This window comes from Amphiura filiformis, chromosome 1 (genome assembly GCF_039555335.1).
Source record: "Amphiura filiformis chromosome 1, Afil_fr2py, whole genome shotgun sequence".
Taxonomy (NCBI): Eukaryota; Metazoa; Echinodermata; class Ophiuroidea; order Amphilepidida; family Amphiuridae; genus Amphiura; species Amphiura filiformis.
The window spans coordinates 90,976,431-91,000,165 of NC_092628.1; the positions used below are offsets into that span (position 1 = coordinate 90,976,431).

Below are 23,735 nucleotides of genomic sequence, written 5' to 3' on the forward strand. Positions count from 1 at the left end.
ATAGTCTTGTCGGGGACATCAAAGCAGGGACAATGTTAAGACCACTAAATTTATGTTCATAAGCTTGAAGTTCTTCCATGAAGATCATCTAAAGGAACTTAATCTTTTCAGCCTTGACGTTGTACGTCTAATGATAACATTCTAGTAGGATTACCTTCCCTACCATTAATCTGATGAACTTCCACTTTCACATCCTCCGACTGTATTTCTATGATCTCAAATAAGTGCAGAACAGAACAGAACTTTTTAGTCAAACATTTTCAATTGTATGCAAATCCTGGAATGACATGGCAGTAGTTTTAAGAAACTCTATGCATTTTAAAAATCAACTTTTAAACCACTATTACGAACAAACATAGTCCTTCATTTTGGCATCTTTCAAACTTGTTCAAAGAGTAAAGTTTTCTAACGTGAAACAGTAAGAAAACTGTTTGACCCCACGCGGAGGCAATTCCGGTTCATACCGATCGGGTCTGTGTTTTCCCGGGTGTTGCCATAGCTGTGTGACAGCATTGTGTGTTGACCAATGAGAGCTGCCCTCTCGTCGGTGCTAGGTCACCGTGGTAGGTGATTTGTTTTCATTACATTATTGGTTACCAGAATGGATAGACGAAAATTTTAATTTTAATTTTAATAGGAGAACAGAAATTGGGTTTAGTATTTTTGCTTTTATCTTGGAATCCCATCCTTTTGATTTTTCCCTTTTTGAATTTGCTTCATTTGGGATTCATGATTCCTCAGTCGGGTGTTTGCTGTCGAACAGAAATTGGGTTGAGTATGTTTGCTTTTACCTTGGAATCCCATCCTTTCTGATTTCATTCCAGGGTTGTGTACAAACCCTTTGCTTTTAATGATATAATGGCTGAAATCTTTGTTTATGAAAATAAAATTATTGTCTATCCTAGGCCAATAAGTATTGCTTATTTGCTGTTGTCTTGTGTTTCATTGTCTCCGTCTGGGGTTAATTGTGCACTATAGTTTTTTCGACACCCCAGATACAGTTTTCATCTTTTTATAAATCTTTTTATTTATAGATGCACATATATAATATTTTAATATCTTATCTTGTTTACTGTAAATATGTAATTGTGTATTTAGGTTCATATACTTTTTGTTTTAGACATACATTTGAGGGACCCCAACTTGTGGGCTTTTGGTCTGTTTGGGGTTACCCTTTTGCATCACATGTCAACTTTTGATGTATTTTGTGCATTATAGGAAATTAACTATATAAACTAATTATAATCACAAAAAACATTTTGTTACAGAAGGTATCTTCTTTGATTTGAAAATTTACCAAGAAATAACCGAGCAGGCAAGAAAGTCTGCTTTTATCAAAAATAAAAGTGACACTTGATGAGATTTTCAATGGGCATCCCACAACGCAGACAGAAAGTGTATCCCATATAACCATATATTTTCTCACCCTGCAATGAATATGATGAAAACAAATAATGTTGTTGTTGTACTGGGTTTTTTTTGGCTGCAAAAACTAATTTTCTTTCTTTGTTTTCCTTGTGACAAACAAATGTCTGCAAGCAAAAGTCAGTTACATCTTAAAGTCATGCTTAAGGTAGCTTGCATGGATTGGATATACGTCTATAAGCAGACCTGTGCAGGACACTATAGGCTATACCCATAAGCCATATAAATATCATACCCATTTCAAAAAGGTGAACATGTCACAACTGATTAGGAATTTAATCATCAATCTCTTATTCTTCAAGGTCAGTTTTATACTTGTAAGTTGCAGCTAGCTTGTAGACTTGTAGCTCTATATTCTAACTTGCAATATCATGAGCATCTCAAAAAGGTGAACAAATCACAATGGATTAAGAATGCAATCATTAATCTGTTATTCTAAACTGGCCTCAAAAAGAAACTTATAATTTTTCACAAGGTCATATCTTAAAATCCTGTCTATAAAAATGAACAAAAATTACACACAGGATTACTTCAATACTCTACTCTAAACACATGTCAGTAACCAAGCAGTTGTCCAACTGACACAACAGCAAAATGCACTGACATGGAACACCTTCCTGGACCACATTCACAGCCCAACAGATTTCTGTTGCTGGATTCCAATTATTCGCTTGTGAATGTGGTCCCGGAAGCTGTTCCGTGTCAGTGCATTTTACTGTTGTGTCAGTTGGACAACTGCTTGGTTAATGACATGTGTTTAAGTAGAGTATTGAAGTAATCCTGTGTGTAATTTTGTTCATGTAAGCGAATAATTGGAACCCAGCAAAGGAAATCAGTTGGGCTGTGAATTTGGTCCAGGAAGGTGTTCCATGTCAGTGCATTTTGCTGTTGTGTCAGTTGGACAACTGTTTGGTTACTGACCAGTGTTTAGAGTAGAGTGTTGAAGTAATCCTGTGTGCAATTTTTGCTCATTTTTATGGAGAGGATTTTAAGATATGACCTTGTGAAAAATTATAAGTTTCTTTTTGAGGCCAGTTTATGTGAAATCCCCAGTTCAAGTCTTTAGATATCTCTATGCCAAGATAAGGATAACTCTTGACATCCCCCAGTGGTGTGTTTCCATATTGTATGTTTCTATTTCAGATTTTATTTTATGTGTGACTCCCATTGTTTTTATTAAAGCTCATTTGCACATTTTCTCCCAATCAGAGACTGTACATATTTATGTCTACAGTGAAGCTGAAGTTGGTCATTTGATGACTTGATCTCCCTGTACACTATACACTAACAGTCATCAGCAAACAGTCTAACTCTAGACTTGATGTTATTTGGCAAGTTATTTATGTAAATTAAGAACAACAATGGCCCAAGAACTGTCCTTTGGGATACTCCAGATGTTACCGCAGCCTCCAGAACAATTACTTTTTGATGACGTTTAGTCAGAAAACTCTCGATCCAGGTGAGGATGATGTTCCTGATACCAACATTGTGAAATTTAAGAGGTAGGCATTTATGCAGCATGGTCTCAAAGGCCTTACTGAAGTCCATTATAATCAAATCAGCTTGACCTTTAAAGTCCACAATTTTTTCAAGATCATCAATTAACCCTGCAAGCTGGGCTTCACATGAGAGTTCTTTTCTGCATGAAGTCATGTTGTTTGTCATACAGAATGTTGTGGTAATCCAAATGGTTCATGACATGATGATGAAACTTTCAAGGACAGGATTAGGCTGGGGACTTGAAACTCAAGCCAGTGGAACAATAGGGATTAATTGTCCATGGACAGATACAGAGTTGCTATCCATTCAATTATGGCTTAAACCCACAGGTAGAAAAAAAAGACTTGGAAAATTATGAGAGTATAAACTGACCAGTAGATACAGTTGTAGTCCTACAAGTTCATGGCATATTGGATGGCCCAGGGGAAAGTTAGCCATAGTTGCAATATTATATCCATACCTTCAAGGTGAAATAAACCTACTCATGTACTGTCTGGCCATGGCCTGCTGTTCTGCTGGGAAATAAGCATTTACAATGTGGGCCATTAATAACCATTTGCATTCTTAATAGTGCATATGGGATCTTGTACTGTAATGATTAGGAATATCTACTTGGCTCATTTCCATTTTATAAATGAATAAATCCCAGCAAGTTATTTCAGCGTAATTAAATCAATATAAACTGTGCATATAATAAATACAGGATCATTGTACCAGGTGGTTCTCCTCCCCGGGTCCTCCCACCTTTGGTGCTGCATGCTGCATATATCCTTTCACAAAGTGCTAACTGCTATAGTAAAAACACTTATTCTAGGTTTGAGGCTTTAACAGATATCATCAGAACTTGTTATCACACTGAATATTTTGTGCACAGATTTCATGTTTAACAGAATATTAGCATATTATACACAGCTGAACTTTTTGATTTTTAAACCAAAAAGAACTTGGTTACAAGGGAGCCAAATCCCTGATAGCGGTAGTGGGGTTACTGAATACTGAAGATGGGACTAGGCCAAGTAATTACCGTTCTCTCATTATGCAGTAATATTTTTGGTTAAAGAGACAAGTACACTATAGGGAAACATGCTGAAGTAGCATTAAGCACAGCTTTGTCTGAGTAGTTTTGTACCTCATATTTTTAATTTGGATGATTAGTCTGGAGCTATATTCTAAATAATAATCACAACAATGTACGCATCTGGGAGTAGCATTCAAACAGTCTATACTAGTTGCACCTGTGTCTATTTGGGCTAGGGGCATACATTTCTACTAAGTAGTAAACTGTGCTTCATTGAAGTAAGACATGCTTATTTTGCTCTGAGCTTATCTTGTTTGCAACTGAGTTCTATTTGAACTTGCCTTCAGTTTTTGACTTGAATTTGTTTTTAAACTACAGCATGTATATAGTTTTTGTTGTTTGCTTTATGCTTTTATATTTTGTTGTCTGTCCCTGAAGAAGAGCAGTTTATCTGCTCGAAACGTCGGTTGTTTTTTGTATGTTTGGTTTTGTTTGTCTGCTCCAGGTTATTTTGTACTGTTTTGCTGACACTTCTGTGGGCTCTGAAATTGGCAATTTTTGGCCATCAAACTTTGCCTGTTTTGGTAACTACATTGGTTGTTTGGTTTACCGAGTGTGCACAGTGATTTACATCATTGATCCTTGTTGTTTTTGCAGGTTTAGCACTTTTGTGAGCCTTAGAACTGGTAATTTTTGGCTATCGAACTTTGCCTACTTCCTATGCCTACATTTGCTGGTTTTGCCCCCCCCTGCATATTGTCTAGTCTGTATTTTACATGTTTCCCCACATCAAGTTGGTGTACCTTGTTCGTTTTTCTTTTCTACTCAAACGTTAACATGTGTACGAGTCAGTATGAAAAACCTTGACTCAATGATATTTAGGACTGATTGTAATACATATGCACACAAACATGATACACCTTAATAATATTCTATCGCCTCCAAAAAGGGACTTTGCATTTGACTGTGCAAATGCAGATATATACATTCAGACTTTCCACTAACTCTGAACATTTTTTTGTATTAGGCTAAAAAAAATAAATGTTATGTCTCAATGCATTTTTTTTTCCTTCAGATTTTTAATCTTGATTTTGAATTAAGATGTCATTTGCGATGCAGGGGCTTTGAAACATAACAGTGTTTTTTTTTTTGCGCTATAAACTAGCGGAAAATGACACTACTCATTAATTATTGTCTGGGCTTCATTCGCTTTAGCTTGCTGGCAAATCAATTCTGCAGAAAGGAAATGCAATGCGTAACATAATTTATTGCCAATCCTTGTTTATTATAGATCCTTGGTATTAATCATGGATGTTGTATACATTCAAGAAACCAAACATATCACCTGCTTAATGATTGTACCACAGGTACTCGGTGCATTTTAAACATGCCTTTAAATGCATTGAAGTACACCTACCTTTAAACTGAGGATGGTCTTCTGTGTAAGATATACTTTACTTAACCAACAAAATACTGTATGATATAACCACTGTGCATGCATGCATCCCATGTGATGACACAATCCCCCTAAGTCATATATATGCAAAGGGTCTCGGCAGGCCTCAAATTTGATTTTTTTGGGGCTCCCATTTTCAAGGCCACGGGCAAAGACAAAGAAGGGCACCAAGACCAACAAGTGATGAAGAAAGCATTAAAGTTAACAAAGATCTGGGGCCCCCAAGGCCAAAACTGAAAAAAGGCAGGCAGCAGGTCTCCCTGAAATTTGAGCCCTGGGTCACGGGTTTGGATCAAAAACAACAAAAACAAACAACTTCTTTGTTCATCTTCTCTCTCAATTCATTCCTTCTTTTCTATTTTACAAAAAAGGCATGTAGGGCATTAGGTTGATCAGCTGCATGTGTAGTAATTTTGATCTATATGAATGAACACATGCCCATTTATCACTTCAATGTCATGGATATTCTCGCAAGTTATTGCCAACTGGTTCAGTCCTGACAGTTAACATGGTTAATGTCTTAAACATCAAGTGTGAGTAGCACTTCTATCTATTAATAAATCAAGTGTTATTAAGTGTGTCCTTGAGGATGTAATGTCCATCAAGGGGTGTGTACTATATCTGTGCATGAGATGCATAAAGCAGCAGTGAAAGCTTACATTAGATGACTTTATATTTATTTAACTATGTCATTGTGTATGTATGAAACAAGCAGACACTGTGGTTTTAAAGTCCTATTTTTTGTTAGCATTCTTTAGGCTTTCGAGTGCTGGCAGTTGCAGGTATAGAGTATGTATGCTAAAGAAGGACCCACTAGTAAACCGCGCAACCCGAGAACCACTCTAGTTTCTGAAATATGTTTGATAATTATATTCATTTTTAATAGGTGTAAATGTTTAGCCTCAACTGATGTGCATATCCTGGGTTATTAAAAAGTAAAATGAAAAGAAATCAATGTGAATAATTGAATGATCAAAAAACTGAAAGTGGTAAAACAGAGAGAGGTTTGGAAAATTTCTCTTTAATTTCAGATGAAACTCGCACATGGAATATGCAACTTGAAATCATGACTCCTTGTTGTCCCTCCACCACTGTTTCCTCCACATTGAAACTCATGATGAATAGGAATATAATACTCCATATTCAAACAAAATAATTGCCAACATTGGGTGTTCTGAATCTGCTGAATGTGTTACCATTTTTACTACATTATCTGGTGTAGATGAGTATCTATTTTGGCCCTTAAGCACAAACCAATCCAACATTTGTGGTGAGAGCCTAAACGTCAAAATAACTCAATGATTATCAATACTGTATACACTGTAATTTTTACAAGGGTTTTATTTTCATGAATATTGCAAATGGAGTTCACACCGTGACATCAACACATCACAAAAATATACACAGTGTACCTTCACCTTAAAGACACTGGTGATAATATTAACACCGAGTACGCAGTGATTCTCGATAAGGAGGAACAGTGGCATAGAAGAGGCATCAAGGAAGCCATCTGGGAGAAAGTAGAGCAGCCGTCACTTAACAAGAAAGGGGGACTGAGACACAACTTATCTCACGCATGGGACCGGGCCATCAAGACGATCCCTAGCCGTCTCAAAGTGTCACATGACCAGCCCAGCGGTCAGTTGCCTGATGAAGTCTGATGGTTTCAGACGCAACGTAGCAAGTTGCAAAAAATGTAAGTTCCAGTATTTGATTTAATTCAAAACTTTGTGAATATATTGGAAGCATAGGGCAGGATTGGATAACCACGAAAATAACAAATTCCTAACTGTCACCCTCAATGCAAATCACCAAAATAACCATACGCAAAAACTACCACTTATACAGTAACTTTATTTGACATACATGCATCATACAAACACAGCTAAGCTATAGAAAGGAGACTAACAAAGCCAAGAATGACAAGAATCAAAGTTAACCAATTTGAGAACAACTAATGGTTATAGACATTATTGTAAATTCATCTCTTCAACCTGTCTACCAGTTTGATATCAATTTCTGTCAGTTTGTCACACCTTGTTCAATGTGAACCCATTACATTGCCTGAAGAAATAAAACTAAATTTCACAAGATTTGATTTACTGGAGCGGGAAGATGCTATTAAAGCATCCCAAGTATGAAGTTTTCCTCTAATAAAACATCAAGGAAGCAAGCGGTTCTCAATTCCATTTAATGGAGTCTGCTTCTGTGAATTTATTTATGCTCTGATGCAAAACATCAAATTTCATTTTAGACAACAAAATGCTGATTGTGGGAATGAATTTATCAAGAAACAATTGTTTGTGTTTATCAGTCACATTTTTACTTGTTTATGGTTGACTTACTTTTCCTTTTGAAAGGGCCGGCTTCCTCCTCTGATGTCATTGATAATAGTCTGTTCTAATTTAGCTGTCATATCATCCCGTAAGTGTGAGTAAAGTTCCAGAATCTCATCAAACACGGTTCCTTCTAACATGTCCATTTGACTCTCATCAAAACCCTGATAAAAAGACAGTGATTTGAAAACATAAAGAAATAAAAGAACCAAACTTTCATGATGGATAATTTATACACAAAACTGAGGACGGCCCCCCTTTGCAGAGTGGTCCATGGTTTAAATGTGAAATGTCATTTGCGTGTCTTTGTTTGTCAGTAAACACACCCCACCCACACAACACACAACCCTGTGCATATCCCAGCAAACATGAACAGCAATTTTGAGTTGCACTCGCCATACTGTGGACACATACACATTTGAGTTGTGAAACATAGACACTATACCCACTACTACGGACAACTGATCGAATGTTTATCATTCCCGACATTGCACAGCCCCTAAATAACATTTCTTGTGATTATATATTGGAGGACCACAATAGTAAAATTATACAAAATTAGGTAATTCATAATGCATAAAATACATAAAGTGGGCATGACACAGCTGGTTAATGTTGCTATCAAAACTATAGATAGCAACTAGAAAACTATACATCACTAATGCCAATCGTATGTGATGCTGCTACCAAATTCCACTTAATCCGTTATTGTGCTTAATAGGTGATTAATGGCATGCGTGTCATGCACACCAACAAACTCCATATAGTTCCGCTACGTTGAAGGACCCTTTGATTGTGACATTGGGCTATTCCAGTTGAAATCCATATACCCTCTATCGAAGACATGACCTTATTCTCACACACAGGGGGTGAAGATTTCAATTGGCGTCATTCAGGTAACCCTGGGGGGCACTCAAGTTTCACAGTGTACACATGCGTGACCAGAAAAACATGAATTAAGGGTCGTTTTCAGAGAATGAACACAAATCGCACAAATCCTGTTTAGGGGACAAAAATGCCCGTTTTCAATTTAAACTTCTAGTTGGTGCGTTAAGGGGTCATTTTTATGATCCCTCTATTTCACAAAACGAGTTTCCCTGTTGTATTTCCTCCGCTCGATATCACCCAAAAATAAATAGTAGAAACTTATGAACAAAAACATGTACTAGGCCTATGGGTTTATTTTATCAAAACCTACTAGGGTGGTACCTTTCAGATAAAATCCTGCTTAGGGGTATCTGTCAGGTACAATCCGGTTAAGGGGTAAAATTTGTTGCAAAACCACGCTAAATTCCTGTATAGGGGTGTTTTTTGCTCAAAAGGGCAAATCCTGTCTAGGGTATGTTTTGAAAATCTTTGGTAACCCCATTTAAAATGCACTATCTGAGTGCGTGGAAGATTAAGGTCATGTCCCCATTGGGGTGTATGAATTGCAACAGGAATAGCCCGTTTGGTGCGTTTTTGTTATACAGTGCACCTGATGTTAGATGATGTGCAGTTATGACACAGCTGGTTAATGTTGCTATTAACTGCCATGTATCAACCATGTAAAGTGTTCTTAAAAGAGTGATGCAGGGTATATTTAGAATGAAAGTATACTCTGGATCATTGTTGTTATATACAGTAATGTACATTTACTTCTGCTTTGCCCACCATTATATAAGGATGTTTTCCATAGTTACTTATCCCTGTCAATCCACCTGCTCTCCTACCTAAACACATTACTAAATTTGATATAGTACCCCAAATGCAAGGACTCATTTTTGATTGTTAGAATCACTTACTTTGGATATTTTGCTTATATCATGGCTGCTGCCTCCTAAACTCTCCAAAGCGCTGTTAAAACTTTCCATGGTGGCTTGCTCCTTGTTGAAATATTGAAGTTGCAAGAAAAACTGCAGTAAAGCATACAAATTAGAGAATCATATATTGTTTCTTTCATAATATTATGTGTACATGTATGACACCTGGAAAAACAGATTGACCTGGGCACCCAAAGGAATTTTCAAAACCCTTTTCTCACCTCGAGTACATATTCTATGTGGCCTAAGGGTCCCAGAGACCAAAGATTTGGGCCATAATAATGTATAAATGTCTTTGTTAAACTTTATAACATAAACTATGCAAGCCTTAGGGCCAACACATAACCACACTGATGGCTATGGGCCCAGTAAGTTTGTGGGCTATACAGGTAAAAATCATGGCCCCATGGCCTTTAAGAACACATTATTTTTTGTTGTCTGAAATATGACATATCTTCACCAGATGTGTTTTCAAAACCAATTTCCAAATAGGTTTTTTCATACAATTTGTAGAGTTAACAATATATATCTGAACTAATGTACTGTCTGCTTGATTAAGAAAAGAAAAGAAAGCACATAACATACAACATCCCCCACCCCCTCTTCCACACCCCGACAAATAGCCTATGGCCATGCTTAAAGAGGCAGCCCCACCACAGAGCAGTTCTTCTGGGTGAACCAAACCTGCCTGGTTATCAAATTAATCAGTGACAAGGTTATCTCTGAATTTAACATATGCTAATCGATGCAATAACATTAAAACATCAATTAGTACCTATCAAAATCAGAGATATAACCTTGTCACTGATTAATCTGATAACCAGGCAGGTTTGGTTCATGCCAGAAGAACTGCTCTGGCAGGCTTCCTCTTTAATGTAGTGATGTTCTGTAAAGGTACCAATACTAAACCATCTTGCACATTAAAGATGAACTTTTCACAGTAAAAATTACTGTCTGGAGGTTATTCAATAAGCTGACAGACACAAATTTACTTCCAACACAGCTATCATTTTACTGACAAATCTGATAAAACCCTGCACTATAGTGATAGTCCTGCCAATAATGAATCTAACAATCCAATGTAAGCCACTCAAAATATATACTCTACACAGGCATGACAAAAAAGTTGTTGCTTATATGGATTAACAGGTCAAAAATATTGCTTTTCAAAGATCAAATTCATTCATTCACGTAGGTAACTAGCCCCATTACCTAGATTTCGAGGATTGTGGAATGAGAGATGACCTGGTTATTCACACCATTTTGAAGATTTAAGTGAGTGTATTTCTGCATACCTATGCAGTAATGGCTAAGCCAATTAAATTACAGGAGAAGGGGTTTTTGTTGTGTGTCACTGATATTGGGATTTTAAACCTTTTAAAGGGTAAGTAAAAATGATTTTACGATGTTTTTGGATGAGGTTAGTGACCGAATATCATTTTGTTGATGTTCAAATGACATATATCAATGCACAATGCACCCCCCGTTTGTGGTTGTGCTTTAATTGCTAAACTGCCATGTGCATTATATTTATCATTTGAACAACATCAAAAATCATGCATGGTCATTAACTTCTAATCATTGCAGGAAGCTAAAATGTTAAAAAGGGTCCCCACCTGGTAGGACTCAAAATCCACGGTAACACCCCTGAGGTAACGATCTTTACACCAATGCAGGGTTGCACCATGCAAGTATGATTACAACAGGACTTCAAGTGGAAACCAATTGGCTATGTATATAGTGTGAGAGAGTTAAGAGAGGACCCCAGCTATCCATCTCTTCACCAATATAAACATGACACCTGTCACTTCTGAGAATAGCTGTGGACATCCACATAATTATATCTGCAGGCACATCCTGACAGACAGAGAACTCCATGTGCATACACATTTAATTCTGAGAGGGTCAATTTTTTGAGGGGGTGGGTGATTGTTATGAGCCAAACTTCAGTCTGGCATTGTTTTCATTATGTTTTACTTAGAATGAAACTTAGTGAGAGGGTTGGGAATAAATAAATGTGTTGCTCCCAAGCTGTCCCTTCATATCATGTGTTTCTGGTTTGGGTGAAGATTCAGATAGGATTTGGGTTAAGATAAGGAGTAAGGTTAGGCCCCCCTCGACTAGAATGAAACTACGTCAGGGGGGGACAAATTTGGGTTAAGATAAGGAGTAAGGTTAGGGTTCAACAGTGTAGTTGAGAATTATTCCTATACATACCACTTGCTCTGACCATTCTTGAAGTACACCAATAATATAGTTGGCTCCATTCAATATGGCAGCGTATCTTCCTGCTAATGGGTTGCCAGATTCAAGTTTGATAAGTTGCAGTAGCCTCACTCTGAAGTCATCAAGGAGATCTAGTTGAAGCTCCAGGAACCTGAGATGATGTGTTGGCGATGGTAAACACCGATAGCGCTCTGGCAAATAAATCAATCAAAATACAATTTTATATAACTTATAAATAAACAATATTCAGTGGCAGATCCAGGACATAAAAATAACAAAAATGATAGAGAACCAGAACCAGACTAAGATAAATTATTTATTTGAGACCATCTACCGCAAAGGGGCCATAATGTCGGCAGAACTAGTTCTGAGATGACTGTAGAAAACAAAGGATTTCTCAACCTATTTATTGAATTGTTTTACTACCTTCCTAACAAGCACTCTGGGCATTCAATATGTCATTGTAAAGATTATTTTGAGAATTTGCCTGTCCAATAGATCAAAGAGTGAAAATGCAGACTTGTGGTGGGCAGTTTCATTCTATGTCCAATTGTCACTGTAGCTGCCAGCAGCAAAAACGTTTAAAGGAGCTTATGGTTGGATGGGGAATGTACAAGGGTTTTAGAAATCGCCCAGAAGTGAAAGAGCTATATCAATGAAATTTTGTCAGTGCAATCACTGGTCCTTATGTACATTATGGTCCAAAAATGGTCTCATAGGTATGTTTACTTTTTTTACAGGTGGCACTAGATGCCAATAACCTGCTGCCCCAGTTACTGCGCATAAACTGCAAGATTGAGAAAATTGAGGCAAGCAGCATTATTAAGATCCTGCTTTTGAAGGGTTGCAGTGCCTAGAAAATTGATGATGAAATGAAAGTTATCTTCGGTGGTGATTGTGATATGTCACTGTCGCTTTATGGAAAAGGATTTTTTATTTTATCACAGATTTTCTGGGCACTGTAACCCTTAAAATGGAACTTAATCATGCTGCATGCCTCAATTTTCTCCATTTTGCTGGTTATGCGGTTACATAGGCATCTAGCTCCTGTAAAAAAAAGTAAACATACTTATGAGACCATTTTTGCACCATGGTGTACATAAGGACCAGTGATTGCACTGACAAAATTTCATTGATATAGCTCTTTCACTTCTGGGCGATTTCTAAAACTTTTTGATACCCCTCGTAGATATGAAGATATCTAATTCTGAATAAAAATCAATTGAACAGCAAGAAAAAAAGAAGGAAAGAAGAGAAAACAAAGGAAAATAAAACATCTGAAACTTGTGGTGTGAATGGGGAAAGAAGAAGATGTATACCACATGTTTTGGTCAATTTTGTCCTGATGATTTGAACCAAAGGAGGCAAGTTACTTACTCCCCCATTGGTCAGAAAGAAGTGAAAAATTCACCCACAAACACCTGAACAAGATTAGCCAAACCTGTTACACTCAGTGGCATAGCCAGGTTTTCAGAAACCGGGGGAGAGGGGCACAAACTTGTTAATGTACCACTGGAAGTTGTGAATTGTTGACCTCAAATTTTGTTGCCCAGTGTGTTAAAGCATCCAAAATGTGTGGAGGGGAGGTGCAGACTAACATTTTCAAAACAAATTTCAACACAAATGTAGATACCATTAACTTATGTCACGGTGGCAATGTAAATATTTGGGGCAACATGTACTTTCTTTCTTCATCATGCACAAGCAATGCAAACAAAATAATTGTCTATTCTTATATGTACCGACGACCTATGATGTATCGACGATCCTTGATGAATGGGGGCACTGACCCTTGTCCCACTGGCTACCCAATTGGTTAAACTGGCCAAATCCAGCATGCTACATAGATTTTCCACTTTAAAGGGAAAAGGAAAGAAAAAAGACGAGTGCATTACACTATGCTTCAAATTGAGGCAAATGGCTCCAAAACAGACATACTTCATGTGTTCCATTATGCATCATTCAGGTGAAAAGTACAGAGACAGTGTTTTGATGCATCCTATACAGCATTTAAATTTAACACAGACAAGAGAAAAAATAGAACTAAGTGGATTGAGGTAACTATGTGACCTGACTAAATATATAAAATCGCACTAAACTTGCTTTTTGAGTTACAGGCGGATTTATCATTCAAATTAAATTCCTTATGTTTACTGTTGTTTTACTAGCCTAATTTTGCAGTAAAACTTGGCCATCGGCCATATATTAAGGCTAAATTAGATATAAAATAGCAGCTGAAATTTTCTTCTTTGCCAGAAGTTGCAGTTGAAATTTCTAGACTTTACATGCCATCATTATATGCTTGATGGGGTCTCACATGATGGTGGATATTGATGCACTTAAAGGAGTATTTCGTGATCCTAGCATCCTCTTTTTATGACATTTTTCAGTACATATCCACGAAAAAAGCATATTCCCAAAATTTCAGTTGATTCCGATTTTGCGTTTGCGAGTTATGCATGATTATGTGTATTACACTGCTCCATAGACAATACGTTGTAATTTCGTTCTGGTGCACCAGAACGAAATTCAAATTTCACGATATCTTTGCTAAACTAATTAATCTGCAAGAAATATTTTGTACATAAACATTATGTAGCCAGAGGTTTCCAGTGATATAAAAATCTCAACTTTTTTTTGAGAAAAGTGGGGGATGAGGCTGTGGATCACGAAATGCCCTTTAACTAGTTTCTATTATCTTTTATAATTTGGGAAATGATTTTCAAATCAATTCCAAAGGGATCTTGTATGGATACATGTACTGTAAAACCACTTAATTTCGCTAGGGATTTAATTTCGCTAATTTCGCTAGAAGCCTTAATTGCGAAATTAAATACCCAAAATTGAACAGTTTTATATTGAATTGTACACATAAATTGCTGGATTAGCGAAATTAAATACCCACAAAAATGGTGGTCATTGGCAATTAGCGAAATTAAGTACTAGCGAAATTAAATAGCTTTACAGTATTCATGTCATCACCCACTTGTTTTGAGAGTATGTCATTACTCTTTATGAATTGTGTAATTAGTTTTCTTTAGTTGCATGTTCTGTAATGATATATAAATTTTAATAAATAATATTGTATATTGTGATATGACTTGCTTTTGCAGCTGCTTTGTTTTACAAATAAATAGGTTATCTTTCATACGAAATAATAGACAGGCTCTAAGATAGACAGACAGACTTCATGTCTTCCATTATTTATGCATCATTCAGGTGAAAAGTAAAGTTAAGATACATCCGGAACTGCATTTTAATTCCACACAGACAAGAGTAAAAATAGAGCTACATGTAAGTGAACTATAACATTAGGAGGTACATAAGTATGGGACCTGATTAAATAAAAGTTAGAAATGTGAATAAACTTGCTTTTTTTAAAAAAGTTATAGGCAAATTTGTTCCAAATATTCCCCTGATCATTAAGTTTGTTGTTACAGAGTTTGAGTCCTGTACCCCTTACAGATATACAGAAAATGCATTTCTAAAATTTGACCTCTGCCTGACATTTGACCTGACCCCTGCATAATGTTCCCCTGGTCATGAGATTTGTTGTCCTCGAGTTTGAACCCCATACCACTTACAGATGTCGAGATAATGCAGTTGTAATATTCTACCCCCTTAATGACCTTTGACCACAATTATTTATACAACTTTTACACTGGCTTAAGGCCATGCAGGTATGCAAGTGATGTCATTGTGTTATGTAATTTGTGGAAGAAGAAGCATTTGTAGTGAAAATCATAATTATTCTGGCCATAATGACTTTTGGATGACCTTTGACCTCGAGTTGGTCATGTAACATTTGTGCCCCCACCCAATGGTCCTTGTGACCAAATATGGTCACATTGGCCTAAAGCATATGGCTACGGTGGCTCGTTGTAAGTTTGACAGAAGAAAGAAAGAAAGAAAGAAAGAAAGAAAGAAAGAAGAACTGACGAAAAACAGTACCATCGCAATTTGCTATTATAATAATTGCACAAGGTTTCAAATCGAAGCAAATGGCTCCAAGACAGACAGACAGCCTTCATGACTACCATTATGTATCATTCAGGTGAAAAGTCCAGTTCGAGATAAATCCTGAACTGCATTTAAAAAACAAGACAGACAGACAGACACACTTCATGACTCCCATTATGTATCACTCAGGTGAAAAGTCCAGTTCGAGATAAATCCTGAACTGCATTTTAATTAAACACAGACAAGAGAAAAATGGAGCTAAGTGAGCTACAGGATTAGGAGGTACATAAGTATGTGACCTGGTTAAATACAATGAAGAAAATGACACTCGACTTGCCTTTACCTTCTTTATCTTGTTTCAATAACCCATGACCCAGATTTACTAGTGGGAAAGAAATGAAAACTTCACCCTCAAACCCATCAACAAGATTTGCCGAACCTGCTACACTGACTGAAATCCATCCTTACATAGATTTACTATTTTGAAGGTGAAAGGGAAGAAAGAATAAGCACATTGCACTATGCTTCCAATTGAGGTATGGCTCCAACATAGACAGACTTCATGTGTTCCATTATGCATATAATCCATGTGAAAAGTACAGAGACAGAGTATTTAGATACATCCTATACTGCATTTTAATTCCACACCGATATGAGAAAAAAATAGAACTACGCAAGCTAAAGGATTAAGAGGTTCATAAGTATGCGACCTGATTAAATCAAATTTAGAAAATGCCACTCAACTTGCTTTTGAGTTACAGGCAGATTTAACATTCAAATTAAGTTTCTTATGTTTACCATTGTTTTACTAGCCTAATTTAGCAGTAAAACTTGGCCACTGGCCATACATTAGGACAAAATGAAATAAAATGGCAGCTGGTATTCTCTTCTTTGCCAGAAGTTGAAATTTCTAGACTTTACATACCGTCATTGTGCTTGATGGGGTCTCACATGATGGTGGGTATTGATGCAGCCAGTTTCTATTATACTTATTATTTGGGAAATGATTTCCCAATCAATTGAATACCTGAGTGGAAGAAGGGCCCAACTGCATCAAAACTGTTTTTGAGATATTAAGAAAAAACTTAATATTTGGAAAAGTTTTATAGACAGAATGTTTTCATCTTCAGGGGACCTTTAATACATGAACATACAATATTACATACATTCAAACTTGTTATACATTCAAAATTATATATGATATTTCCATGGCAACGGTACAGGTCTTAATACGAGCTGGAGTTGGGCCCTTCTTCCACTAATATACTTGCAAGTGCCAGTTCCGTAAGCAGATGTGTTATAAATAGCTACAGAAATTAGGTAATCATCCATTAAAGGAGTATTTAAGTGATCCTAGCATCCTCTATTTATGTCATTTTTCATTAGATATCCACGAAAAAACCTATTCCCAAAATTTCAGTTGATTCCGATTTTATGTTCATGAGTTATGCATGATTATGTGTATTACACTGCTCCATAGACAATGCGTTGTAATTTCGTTCTGGTGCACCAGAACAAAATTCAAATTTCACGATATCTTTGCTAAACGAATTAATCTGCAAGAAATATTTTGTACATAAACATGATGTAGCCAGAGCTTTCCAGTGATGTAAAAATCTCAACTTTTTTTGAGAAAAGTGGGGGGATGAGGCTGTGGATCACGAAATGCCCCTTTAATTGCACAAGTAGAAGCATGTAATATGTTAACAAGAAAGTTTATTGTAGTGAAAAGCAGATTTCATGGATGAACAAAATTCCTCTTTAATCCAATGTTTGTGGAAGAAGGGCCCAACTCCATGGAGTTGGGCCTTTCTTCCATGAAAACCATGATTAAGTTTACGTGGAAGACTATTTAGAGAGTGAATTTTGGCTCATCTTTCATACACAAGGAAGAACAGTCTGCTGGCAATAAAATGCTGGGTCTAACTCATTTTTGTAAAAAATTGGAGTTGGGCCCTTCTTCCACTCAGGTATTCAATTCCAAAGGGATTTTACATCCCAGGGGCCACTCGTTTATAAAGTTGTAAGCATCCATGTGAAAGAAAACACAGATTTTGGGTGGTTTTGAAAACCAAAACGGGGATCTGTGATTATGATTTCAAAACACTCATTTTACTAGAAGAAGGGTTTTTTTTAAAGGATGATCCTCACTTAAGGTAGTTGTTTAAAATGACCCAATTAATATTAGTGGTCATCCATTAGTGGTGACATATTTATCAAGTTTTTCAGCACAAAAGAATGGTTTCCAAGGGATTTTATAAACTAGATTTAAAAAAAAATCCGAATGACACTCATATACTGACACACACAATGTCTATTCTTGTTTAGGGGCAAATTTCAAATCAATTCCTCGCTTAGGATGTTTTTATTTGAGCAAATATCCTTGTTTAGGGTTAGTTTGACAAATTTTAGACATCCTAGCTCAGGGACCTTTTTGAAAGTCAATTCACACGGATGCTTACAACTTTTACACATGAGTGCCCCCCCTCATCTTACATTTTATATATATATATGTATTCATCATGCACTTATTTTAGGAGATTATAGTGTATTCATGCACTCTTTGATAGCAAGAACCAATCAGAGCAAGCGTAAGAAAAATCCACAACATGCATTGATTGTATATATTGTGCACTCCACGTACTACGCGCAGTGTTTTCGTGCGCGTTCGCGTCATGTAGGATTGATTCATTTTTCGGGCGGGTTGATGCATTTACATTTGTTTCAATTTTCCAACATTTTTAGTGGTAATTCGTTATAAAAATAGAAAAATCATGTGTTTGTTTTTCTTCTCGTGTATGAAATAGGTTAATAAACGTGTATTACTTGTTACTCTATAATTATAGTGTATATTTTATAAATAAATAGTCCCATTCAATCCCATTCAATTACATGGTTGACAACGGAAATGTACTGAATTTTAAGAGAATGCACAGCACCCAGCACCTGAAGTAGAGTACTGAATTTTCCTAAGGCAATTATGACAAAGTTAATTATTATTATTTTTATTTGTCTTGAGATCCAACTGTTGTATTTGTTTATTCAGGTTATCCCCATTGTATACATGAGAGTTCAGATGCAAAATGTGATGTGTCATTTTCAGACTTTTTGCTTCAAGGGTACCAGCATATCCCAGGTCTTGCCGTCTAGATTTTAAAGGCAAGTGGTCAATCACTCGCTAGCATGATTGCTAGGCAAGTGGTCAAATTACGTGGTCCAGTCACTCTCTAGGTCTGAAAGATCATTAATTCATACCAATATGAACCATGTATGCAATATTGACACCCTCTCTTTGGTTTTCTGGGATTAAAGCTATAATTTATTACGTTAAATCAAATGAATACAGCAAGCAAGCAATATTTAGTGTCTATGGCAAGAATTTGAATGTAAATTGGATTCAATTATGGGTGGTCGTGGTGTTTCGCAGCGAGCAATCGCTTGCCTCAAACAGCAAGTCCTGATATCCCCAGTATATGTTTCAATTGACACCCTACTTTAAAAAATCCAATGTATATTTTTGAAACTAAATAGATGATATCCAAGATGGTTTAAATCATCCAAAGGCAAAGTGCTCGAACATTATGGAAGCTAAATAATTAATGAATTTGCAATTGTGTTGATACAGCATTACTTTACAAATCTGTTTCCTAAGGCTACAGGGCCTCACTCATCAGAAGCACATCAATTGTTGTTAGCTGTGGCCTTAAGGGCTGGGGTATGAACGTTTGGACAGTAGTTATTTTGGGACATTAGAGCACATCAGACATATCGAATTGCATTCTGAATACGAAGAATGTCATTCTGATATCAAATAATTTTGATTTTTGAAATTGCAATTTAATACACATTTTATGGCAAATCATTAAAATTGATATTTTTGATATTTAACAGTACTCGGTAAACTTTATAAATCTGATGATTTATACTTAAAGTGTATGTAGGTGAGATGAAAAGCCGACGATCAATTGAAAATTTTGACCTTTCGTATTGAAGATATGGATTTTTTTCCAAAACACAAAAAAAAAATTAGGTCTTTTGGGAAAAAAATCCATATCTTCAAAATGAAAGGTCAAAATTTTCAATTGACCGTCGGCTTTTCCTCCCAGCTACATACACTTTAAGAATATATCATTAGATTTATATAATTTACTTCGAGGACTGTTATATATCAAAATTTGAAAAATATCAAATTTTTATAATTTGTCATAAAATTTGTATTATATTGTGATTTTCAAAAATGAAAATTATTTGATATAAGAAAGACATGCTTCAGATTCAGAATGCAATTGACAGGTCTGAGGTGCTCTCATGTCCCACAAAAAATACTGTCGAAACCCAATAAACGCTCATTCTAGATCCCTTAAGAAACAGATCTGTAAAGTAATGTAGATGTATATAAAAACATGTCCAAATTCATTAATGAATTTTGAAACTATGATACAACAGCACACATTTTGTTATTATGTTCTTTATATTTGATGAGATATATTTGCCTATATCTCAAATTGCGAAAAATGTTGAAGATTGAATATAATACTTAGATTTTGTACTGTCTATCAAAAAACAGGAAAGTTCATGCTATGATTGCAGTAATTGAAAGTCCTACAGCATACTTGGAAATTTCCCATAAATAGATCTTGTATAAACTTTCTCTTGACTTCTACTTATCACTGACATCTTGTATTTCCATATTGCTTCTCTATTTTCATTGTAAACATCTTTATTGATCAACTGTGGTGTTATTGTTTTCAGATAGTAAGCCAGCGCCACTTTTAATATTACATTTAGCTCTTGGGTAAGCTTAGTGCGTCTGCTGTTTCCTTTATTTCAGGGCTGGAAGTATAGACACTGGTTGACACAGTTTTGTTATATTGTGAAGCTGAGAGGTTTTCTTAATGAACCTCTAGCCATAAGATGCATTGATGTTAAACTGGACCTATAAAATAAAGAGAGAGTTGGCTGGGGTCCTTCTTTTTCATCTTCTTTCTTCTCGTTCCTGTTAAGTTGTCTTTGCACAATTAACATAGTTATCTTCATTCTTTCCCCCATTTCATGCATGGAAAAAAATAACATCTACAGCGAATTGGACTTTCAGAAAATGTAAGTTTTTGCATGATGTACAGAGTGGAAGGATCTTTTTTCATTTGCTTTTAAATTACAATTTTACTTCATACTCTAGTACTACTTCATACCTACTGTTGTAAGGAGGTTTCACAGGCCATATCGGCTTTCTTCTTACCTCTCCCATTTCACTTGTGTTATCTGCCTGCTATTGTTGTGATTTTGAAATGAAGTTGATTTAATTTGATTTGATTTGTATGACTTACATTAACAGAATACTCTATACATATGCTGTTATTTTCACGAGGGATTCATTTTCGTGATTGAACATTTTAAAATTTCGCGAAATATACAACTCGCACAATTTCCAAAAATCCCAAAATTGCAAAAATATTCTGTACGTGAAAATAACAGTTAGCATATACAGTAGTTTTTTATCTGTTCTGATGAAATTAGCAAGAACCAATATTGTGAATGGGTTTTCAAGCATGTGTTGATGCCAGCAGGTATACAGGACATTATAAAACTGTAAACAATGCTGTATTTTCTTAAAATTTTTATGTTCCATTTTATATTATTGCCCCTTCTGCTTTCTCTTAGCTTTAGGCAAACATTAAATCACATCAGTTTACCAAAGCTTTTTCATTTCTCATGTTGTCAGGAATAAAATGAGGGATTATCAACACAAATTGTGCAGGCAGAGTCTTATAGTTTCATCTGCACAGACATGTTTTATGCTAGATGTGCCTGAAGAAATGCCATCAGAAATCTGACATTGAAATGAGAGCTTTAAACATGGTGGCGTACTGTACCTCAAACTTGAAACTTTAATTTTCATACCCATTTCATTTTCCATATTGTCTGGATTAAAGTGAGAGATTTCTTCACCAAAGATATTACAGAGCTGATAAGCTGCAAGAGAGTGTCTTAACAATGGTGTTATTAAAAACGGCAACCATAGTGGTATAAGGGCATAATCTTTAATACCTATGTAAGATAGATTTGTCCTACTGGTATCAATTTAAAAGCCAGATAAGCATTATACAGTCACATTTTTGTTTGGGTCTTGGGGGATGGTAAAAGCAGAAGGGTAAAAGGACAAAAAAAAATTATGAAAAAGGTTTAAAAATTGTGAAAAAATGGGACTATACATCAAATTTTAAAATTGGGTCAACCTTTTCGGGCTGTTGAAGAATTAGAGGGGCGGCAAAATTTATCTTTTCTGTAGCCCTCCGAGGGAGAAGCGGCCACGGTACGCCAGTGTTTAAAGACCTGTGTACAACTTGCCCAGCATACTTAATGCATTACACACCTTAATATTGCTGAAGGGCAGGTGATAAATGTACCCCAGAAATGTACATTAAAATGAGTGCTTCGATTTGTCTTGAGTCTCATCTACGTGTTTCTTTGGTTGTTTAAGAACAAACAACATTCAATCAAAACACAATCCAAATCCAATGTGCTGCTAATTCCATCAATTCTTATAGCACCTATAGTCTAATAGAATGGAAGTCAATCTATTTATGTGGTATTTATTGACACTATAATGACAAACATATTTGGTTTACACATCGGTATAGATTGATATAAAACTCACAATCCAAATCCAATGTGCTGCTAATTCCATCAATTCTAGCACCCAATTCTGATAGAATGGAAACCAATCTATTTATGTGGTATTCATTAACACTATAATGACAAACATAGTTGGTTTACAAATCAGTATAGATTTATAAATCTCACTTGCCAGCCATGAAGATGAGAAATGCGTATGTTTGATATCAACTTTGGTTTGGGTGGGGATGTGCAGCAGGGACTCTGAAAAACTATGCAATTTTAAACCAAATTCTCTAAAACCGACCCGACAATTTTCACAAATTTTGCACAAAAAAGATGAAAAATTATCACTTTTCAAGAAAATTTTGAACAACCACCTTTTCTTAAACCTAAGTTTCATAAAATTGAGGGCCATCAATGAACCAAAATGGCTGAAAATGCAGAGAGTCTGTAACTGAATGGCTGAAAAAGCATCCCGAATCTGCCACACATCGATGTACCCTCAATTTCAATAAGAACCCAGGTGCTTGTGCATTTAAGCTTGTCATTATTTGGTTGCCTTGATACATAACTAGGGGTGTATTAAAGTGGGTAAAATAGCAAAGCCAAAGGGGATGCTGCCCCCCCCCCCTGTAAGACATCCCCCTTCTGATGCTGCCTGCCTGAAAACAATCCAGGCTATGTATACCACTGAGTGGGTGTAATCACATAGTAAATAGGTTAATATAAATCTCACTTCCCTGCCCTGAATATGAGAAATGTATATCTGCCTAGCTATTAGGATTGTCATTAACTCGATCTGTGGCATTGTTAAACCCCAGACAAAAAAGTAATGAATAGATAGTGGGATGGATGAAAGGATAGACACAAATAAATTAACAAAAACAAAAAAACACTCTGCTGGTCATCTGCCCTTGATCTACAGAGCACCATAAGAACTTGTGTGTGTGCATTGAGGTTTTCTCCATTTCTCTCAAGGTTGGTGACAAATGCCAATGGATAAATTGAAAAGGAGGACTAGGGCTGGTTGGTGTTGCAGGATGATATGAGGATTGCTGTTACGCTGTATTTGTACAATCAATCTGGATAATGATGATGATGATGATGATGATGATGATGATGATGATGATGATGATGATGATGATGATGATGATGAATGGAAAAACAGTAGTTTAAAGCTAAGACTGTTTAATTTCTTGATGTAAGCTCTAGAAATATGCCTTCAAAGAAAAAAATAAGCCTACAAACCCAGTCATATAGTTGGAACACTTGTATCAAAGTAGGACTGTTTGAAATTGTATTTCTGTTATACTAGACATATTAAAATTACGGTTTCTTTGGTGTGAAGTCTGAACCATTCCCTACTACTACAACCCTCCCCCTGCCCCATCAAT

General features: G+C 36.1%; 1 protein-coding gene across 2 annotated transcripts in view; it reads right to left on the minus strand.

Annotated features, from left to right (window-relative positions):
- Nucleotides 1-23,735, minus strand: part of LOC140157214 (RAD50-interacting protein 1-like) — a 346,682-nt gene that overhangs the window by 283,784 nt on the left and 39,163 nt on the right. For both annotated transcript variants that reach the window (XM_072180343.1, XM_072180335.1), the window contains exons 10-12: nt 11,755-11,954; nt 9,520-9,630; nt 7,745-7,899 (exon numbers count right to left, since the gene is read on the minus strand). In XM_072180343.1, coding sequence (XP_072036444.1) covers nt 7,745-7,899; nt 9,520-9,630; nt 11,755-11,954 — 466 coding nt within the window. The remainder of the gene's footprint in view (nt 1-7,744; nt 7,900-9,519; nt 9,631-11,754; nt 11,955-23,735) is intronic.